Source organism: Cyprinodon variegatus, unplaced genomic scaffold, assembly GCF_000732505.1.
Source record: "Cyprinodon variegatus isolate N-32 unplaced genomic scaffold, C_variegatus-1.0 Scaffold148, whole genome shotgun sequence".
Classification (NCBI taxonomy): domain Eukaryota; kingdom Metazoa; phylum Chordata; class Actinopteri; order Cyprinodontiformes; family Cyprinodontidae; genus Cyprinodon; species Cyprinodon variegatus.
In genome coordinates, this window is record NW_015150601.1 from 220,321 (window position 1) to 228,590 (window position 8,270).

Consider the following 8,270-nt stretch of genomic DNA (forward strand, 5'->3'; position numbering starts at 1 on the left):
CCGTGAAATTTAGTTCAATATTCAGCGAGTTAAAGTAAATGAAAACTGCTCAACACATTATACTGAGTGGAGCCGTCGACCCACCCAAGATGTGAGCGCCCATAGGTGAAAGCGGTGGATGCTCCTACATCACGGTTAATGTTTGGCTAACTGTCAGACTGTAAACTAATGTGCAGCACACTTATTAGCAGCGTATTCACTGAGCTGCGCTGTATTTAAATCAACCTTTTATCTGCCACTCTGTTGTTTGCAGGTTGTTTTTTGAGCCGGTAACGACTCCATGCGGCCACACTTTCTGCAAGAACTGCATTGAGAGGAGTCTGGACCACAACGTGCGCTGTCCACTCTGCAAGCAGCCGCTGCAAGAGGTAAACCCCAGACAGACATCCTAGATATTCTCTACTATGAAATATAAATAATATGCTTTATAATCGTCTCATAAAGATCTTTTCTGCATGCGGAAACCCTGCCGGTGTGTATAAAACAATCAGAGCCTTTTTCAGTTATTATTAGCACTATTATTATTATTATTATTTGCAAAAGTATTGCGAGATCTCGCAAAAAATAAACTTTTGCGAGATCCTGCAATACTTTTGCGAGATCCTGCAATAGTTTTGTGAGATCTCGCAAAAGTATTGCGGGATCTCGCAAAAGTAATTTTTTTCTCCTCCATGTCCCTTTTGGGGCTCCGTACATTTGAAATTACAACTAAGACAGAAAGAAAATCTGTGCCTATTTAACTAAATATAGTCTAAATATGTCTGTTATATGTGGATTTATCCTGTTTTTTCTTTTGAAGTTATAAAATGTGCAGAGGTTAAACCCACACTTATCTTTGAAATATTCTCTCTGTATCATGAAAGAAAGATTAATAGATTCAAGGGACACCAAATAAATGTATTATATTTACAGGAGCACTGGAACTGACACTGCGCATTTAGAATATTAATTTCACTCTACAAGTCATCTAGGCTGTAGTTACTCTATTTAACCCATATCATGTATTTTATCTCTCTGAAACAATTCATCGGAATATTCGATCATTGAAATGTCAACAAATTTAGTCATCAATTAATCGTTAACTGGATTATAGAGACTCTAAAACATGTCTTTAGCTCACAGAGGGGCCCACTTAGAGTAGGAATTATACCAAAATTGTAAAAAAAATATATATATATATAAACAAAAATATTTTCATCTGTCAATATTCTCCCTCCCATCTACTGCTGCAACAAAGCTGCATTGTAAAGTATAAAAATGTTATTCACATGTAATTGTTGGTAGGGACAAGTAGGTCAGTCCAAAATGTTGGTAGGGACAAGTAGGTCGGTCCAAAATGTTGGTAGGGACAAGTAGGTCGGTCCAAAATGTTGGTAGGGACAAGTAGGTCGGTCCAAAATGTTGGTAGGGACATGTCCCTATGGTCCCTATGCAAACCTATAGTTTCCAATAAGATACAAGGAATACAAATCAAATATACGATCCATCCCCAATGGACTCTAACAACTATTACTTTAGTACTTTTATTACTATATAAACTCATACAACTGACATTGCTCAGAAATTTTTATGCATAATTTGTTTTTGTTTCCATCAATGAAGTCCTAATTTTACTCTTTGAATAAGAATGGCTTCTTTATATTGTTGGTTTTAAAGTTTAACTCCTAAAAAACCTAACAAAGGACCGGGTGTTGGAGTCTAACTGAAGAGGCTACAAACAGAACAACTGCTGCTTTTATTTGCTCTCATTCCATTTAAAATTAATATATAATATGTTGTTTAAATGCACAGATGGAGAAATTTGATATTTAACATGTTTTTGAAAGCAGTTTCTTGAGAAGAAGGGGGGTTTTTCCTTTTTTTTAAATGATGTTACACAGTAAAATGTTATGTCTTACATAAAAATCAATTTAAAGTTCGAAAGGTCAAACTGCTGTGCTGCCATCTAGTGGAAATATAAAGGAACTGACAAAAGATCCCTGAACTGAATTCATTCTCCTTTTAATATGAAATAGCTTTTCTTTGTAAAATTTACAAATAAAAACACTTAAAAAAAAGTTATATAAAAAACAAACAAAAAAAAAACAAAAAAACTTCCCAGTTGCTTCAGTTAATCCTTCGATTGGCTCCTCAGCTCATGTTTCCGCCATTAGGAAATGAAAAATCTAGAAAAAAAGTGTTAGTTTGAGTGACTTTACAGTTTCTGTTTTAGTATGTCAGTTACTTCTGATAAACAGGATGAAAAGGAGGAAAGTTTGCATCCTTGAACTGCTTTGCTTTCTTGGCAAACTGAAGTAGATCTAATGTTTTGCACGCCGCCCTCTCTATAGATATATAAAACACAGATGTTGGAGGCTTTGATTTGTATTGATCTGCTGTGGTCTGTCCCTGACGTCCCATCAGAAGATTTTTTTTTCAGCTGACCTGAACTCCTTCTTCTGCTCAGAGACCCACAGTGTAAAACATGCTGAACATTGATGACTGACTGAGGAGATCTGTTCACTCTGCTCATTCTCAGAACCTTAAAGGAAAAGTCAGGAAAAGCAAGGAATAATCAATGGATCATTATTTTTTAACCTAAAACTAATACATTTGCAGCGATTTAATGAATTTAGTCTTAATCTTTAAAAAAATAAAAACAATACTTTTCATCACTGAGTCTGGGAGCGGCCATTTTTGCCCAAATATAGTAGCCCCTCCCTCCTGCCATCTTCCAGCAGTGACGTCACGGTGCGGTAAGCCTAGCGCCATTCTCCCCGCTTTACAAGCTAAATCAATGGGAACTACTAGACACATCTGCAATCAACAACAATTATTGAAGATTTCCAGAGGACTTCACCATTGAAATTCACCAGAGCTATAGTGAAACTGACAATGCCCACGTGCATGGCAGCTGGATGCTGGAATACATCGGGTAAAAGTGAAAAAAAGAGTTATTTCACCTTTCTGATTCCTGATCCTCCACGGACGGGTTGGTCGTTGGATCGCCAACTTGAAGAGGGAGGATTTGCCATCGAACTTCTGGCCAGAGAAAAAACCCGTAATATGTAGCCAACATTTGGAAGAAGAATGTTTTCAAGATGACTTGGATAATAGCGCGTTGTGACAAACACCAGATACAGCACTGGGACTTGATCAACAGCCGATACCGCACCGTGATAAATACATCTGTATTTCCTGTCTTAGAGACAGTCAAATATATTTTTATTTTGTTGTATGTTTTAGCCTTAAATTGTAGTTTCAGTTTATTTATATAGCACCAATTCACATCACACCTTATCTCAAGTTTCCAAATATTAACCTCTGTTCAACTTTTCACTTCCTTGGTTTTGCTTCTAAACCTTTTTCTTAAGCTCCATCTCCCTGAGATTGTCCCACTTTAGGAAAACTATCATCTGGATAAAACTATAATTCCCGTTGCTTTTGAATAGAATAGGACAGAATAGAATAAAATAGAATAGAATAGAATAAAATAGGATAGAATAGAATAGAATAGAATAAAATAGAATAGGATAGAATAGAATAGGATAGAATAGAAAAGGATAGAGTGGAATAAAATAGAATAGAATAGAATAAAATAGAATAAAATACAATAGGATAGAATAAAATAGGATAGAATAGAATAAAATAGGATAGAATAGAATAAAATAGGATAGAATAGAATAAAATAGAATAGGATAGAATAGATTAAAATAGAATAGGATAGAGTAGAATAAAATAGAATAGAAAAGAATAGAATAAAATAGAATAGGATAGAATAGAATAGAATAGAATAGAATAGAATAGAATAAAACAGAATATGATAGAATAGAATAGAATAAAATACAATAAAATAGAATGGGATAGAATAGAATAAAATAGGATAGAATAGAATAAAATAGGATAGAATAGAATAGGATAGAGTAGAATAAAATAGAATAGGATAGAATAGAATAAAATAGAATAGGATAGAATAGGATAGAGTAGAATAAAATAGAATAGGATAGAATAGGATAGAATAGAATAGGATAGAGTAGAATAAAATAGAATAGAATAGGATAGAATAGAATAAAATAGAATAGAATAGGATAGAATAAAATAGGATAGGATAGAATAGAATAGAATAGAATAGAATAGAATAGGATAGAATAGAATAGGATAGAATAGAATAAAATAGAATAGGATAGAATAGAATAGAATAAAATAGAATAGAATAGGATAGAATAGAATAGAATAAAATACCATAGGATAGAATAAAACAGGATAAAATAGAATATGATAGAATGGAATAGGATAGAATAAAATAGAATAGAATAGAATAGAATAGGATAGAGTAGAATAAAATAGAATAGGATAGAATAGAATGGGATAGAGTAGAATAAAATAAAGTAGGATAGAATAGAATAAAACAGAATAGGATAGAATAGAATAGAATAAAATAGAATAGAATAGGATAGAATAGAATACAATAGAATAGGATAGAATAGAATAAAATAAAATAGGATAGAATAGAATAGAATAGAATAGGATAGAATAGAATAGAATAGAATAGGATAGAGTAGAATAAAATAGAGTTGGATAGAATAGAATAGAATAAAATAGAATAGGATAGAATAGAATAAAATACCATAGGATAGAATAAAACTGGATAAAATAGAATATGATAGAATGGAATAGGATAGAATAAAATAGAATAGAATAGGATAGGAAATTGCTTTATTGTCCCACAATGGGGGAATCCTGGTGTTTACAGCAGCAAAAAGATTATAGGAAAAATATTTACAGAAATGTGGACCTTAGAGAAATGTATCAGAATAACATAATAGAGAAGAGTTAATAGATAAACAATAAAATAAAGTGCTGTAAAGCGTTTGAACAATATAAAACTGTTCAGCTTTTTAATGTTTGATGTCTGTGTTTGTATAATGAGAGTGACAGAAACCTGAGCGAGTGCCAGGGGGCGGGACCATGACTGGTTGATGAACAGTCCCAGCCTGTTGGATCAAAGCTGCCTCCTCAGGGCATCTTATAAAAGTCTGGGAGGAATTTCACAACCTGTTTTCTGCTGTAATTTACACTTTACACAGGAAGAGAACAACTTGTGACCTGGATGGCTTTGAGCTGGGTGCGGTTTTAAAAACATTTATTTCAGATGTTACCATAGTGACCTAATCCATCCAGCATTTGATATAAATTGTAGCATATGCTAATCTGGACCTGATTTCAGCCTGGGAGCCAAAAAATAAGGATGCCGATTTCAGTCTTTTAAGGGAATCCCTCTATTTCTCCCTCTGTTTACATGACAAAATAACACAGTGATAGAAAACGTTACAGAAGTCTCAATGTAAACAAAAGACAAAACCTTTATCAACGAATTAAAGGAAACACAGCAGCGCAGCAATGCAAATAATGTCAAAGCATGGCGGCTGGAGGCGCGCACCAATCAGCTGCTGGAGATTCCAGAATAAAGCTGAAAATGTTTGCATGTGGATTTATCAGGAATGTTTAGATGGTTTCATCCACATGCTAACTTCGCCTTCCTCCTCTCTTTTCTTCACAGTACCTAAAAAACCGGAAGTACAACCCGACAATTTTGCTTCAGGAAATCATGGAGCAACTTTTTCCCTCCCAGTTGGCTGAAAGGAAACAGGTTCATGATGCAGAGATGGCCGAACTCTCCAAGTAAGCATCCAACTCACTAAGGTTCCATCCATCCATCCATCCATCCATCCATCCATCCATCCATCCATCCATCCATCCATCCATCCAACCATCCATCCATCCATCCATCCATCCATCCAACCATCCATCCATCCATCCATCCAACCATCCATCCATCCATCCATCCATCCATCCATCCATTCATCCATCTTCCATCCATCCATCCATCCATCATGAACACTTCTATCAGTTTGGATCCAAAGTTCTGCTTTTGCTAAAAATCCGACTATTAACTTTATACCAACTATTGATCTAAATCAATAGTATAATCTTCTCACTTTATCAAAAACTAATTCTTAGAAAGGCAGTAGGCAGTTAAAAACAAACATCTGGAGAGAGAGCTCTTCATTTGCAAACTTGGATAAGTTTTGTGTTTTAATCTAAAGGAACTGTTCAGCAGGGAAGGTGTCTATTAAATATATGAAATGTTTTGAACGGATTTTTCCTGGTCATCACTTTTAGAGGAACTACAAACTGATGTTTAAACAAAAATCTTCAAAGGGAGACTTTATGTCCAGATTTCTCATTTCTGTCTCGTGTCTGTCTTGCAGCCTCACCAGAGACATCCCCATATTTGTCTGTACCGTGGCCTTCCCAGGAGTGCCGTGCCCGCTGCACATCTTTGAGCCGCGCTATCGGCTGATGATGCGTCGCTGCATGGAAACCGGCACCAAGAAGTTTGGCATGTGCAGCTATGAGCACGGCAAAGGGTATCATTTACATTTTATTCTATATACAGGAAATAAAGTAACTAGGCATCAAATCTAGGTTCTGTTTTCATGAAGATCCTGGGCAGTAAATTCCCTTAAATAGTTGTGAAGCGTTTCCTCCACACAGAGGAATGAAGCAGGTTACCGAGCAAAGCCTGAATTAATCCTATCGGATCCAGAAGGACAGGAAAGAAGAAGCCCGCTTTGCTAACAGATGGAAAGGGAATTATTCGCCTTTATGAAATTTCAAAAAGAAATTTCCATCCAGCATAAAAACAGTAATGAGCAAGAAGGTTCGTTTTGTAAATGGAAACTCATCCAGAAATTAATCTTTGAGAAAATGTCTTAATCAAGATTTTGAGAGAAACTTTGATCTCAAAATCAGATTTTGTTTTTTAAAAACTGTTTTTTCTTTATTTCTATTTTATTTATTTATTTATTTTTTTTTACAAATTTTAGATTAAATTTTCTGAATTCCATTCTTATCGAATTGCATTTCACAGATTGCATCCTTTTCACTTCAGGCCCAATAAAATCATTAAAGTCGACCAATCACATTCACTTTATTCACTCGTGAAAAGTCGTGCACCACTCTGGAGAATTCAGAAATGCCACGTTTGGAACAGGCGACTCCCTACGACTTTAAGTCATAAAGGGGGAAAAGAAGAGTAACGAGCAAGAAGGTTCCTGAGAGACTATGGAGTGAATTATGCTCCATTTTTATTGAAAGTAAAAAAAGAAATGTTTTGTAAATGGAAACTTGAAAAAATCTCATCCAGAAATGAATCTTTCTTAAGATGCAGGTTATCAAGCAACTTTGCTCTCAAAATGAGATTTAGTTTAATCAAAAACATTTTGTTCACTTTTATTAAATTTTTTTCACTAATTTAATAGTTTAAAATTATATTTTTTTAGATAAAATTTTCCATATTGAATTGCATTTAACAGATCACATCCTTTTTAACTACAGGCCCGATAAAAACACTTAAACCTGAACGCTGCAGACCAATAGAAATGCTCCTCACTTCAGAACAAAGCTCACGCCCCAAAAGTAAAATTTGGAAAATGCAACTGGTAAAACTTAATCTTTTTTGGATTTAAAAAAAATGTTGGGATTAAAAAAGAGTTATTGCGGAAATTTAGAGTGAAAATATAAAAATAAAAAAACCTAGAATTCTGTTCAGAAAGTGTTTTATAAACCAGGAAAAAAAAAAAATCCCATGAAAATTAAATAAAACTGAACCAGCGTTAGAACTGAACATGACGGAAAGAAGTGTTTTGGTAAAACTAGATCTGCTCTGCAGGTTTGCCGACTACGGCTGCATGCTGGAGATCCTGGACATGGAGAGGCTGCCTGACGGACGATCTTACGTTGAAACCGTGGGCGGCAGCAGATTCAGAGTGCTGAAGCGAGGACAGAGGGACGGCTACCACACAGCAGACATCGAGTACCTGGAGGACGTCAAGGTCAGTGTCTCACGAATTCTGCAAAACCATGAAAAAAAAAACGCAAATATTTAAAAAATAGGGAAGTTTTTCTGGATTTTTTAAAATCCTCCGTGTTTTCTCTGTGTTGCAGGTTGAGGGGAGTGAGCTGGAGCTCTTGCAGCATCTTCATGACAGCGTGTACCAGCAGGCTCAGGACTGGTATCAGCGTGTGGGCAGCCGCAGCCGCGACCACATAAACAGGCAGCATGGCAGCATGCCGGATAAGGAGGCCGACATTCAGGTTTGTACCGTAACATGCTTACTAACATTAATTCACCCGCCTCTAGTGGCTCAAAATCCACCGAGATCTGAGCTTTAAAATCTCTCACTGCGACAGTAACAAAATTTAGGGATGCACGATATTGGGATTTT

The 8,270-nt window shown here is 35.5% G+C and overlaps 1 protein-coding gene across 1 annotated transcript in view; it reads left to right on the forward strand.

Annotated features, from left to right (window-relative positions):
• LOC107086334 (LON peptidase N-terminal domain and RING finger protein 1-like) overlaps nt 1-8,270 on the forward strand; it is a 31,839-nt gene that overhangs the window by 20,069 nt on the left and 3,500 nt on the right. The window contains exons 9-12 of the mRNA XM_015377200.1: nt 5,540-5,661; nt 6,252-6,410; nt 7,715-7,877; nt 7,990-8,139. Of these exons, the coding sequence (XP_015232686.1) occupies nt 5,540-5,661; nt 6,252-6,410; nt 7,715-7,877; nt 7,990-8,139 (594 nt within the window). The remainder of the gene's footprint in view (nt 1-5,539; nt 5,662-6,251; nt 6,411-7,714; nt 7,878-7,989; nt 8,140-8,270) is intronic.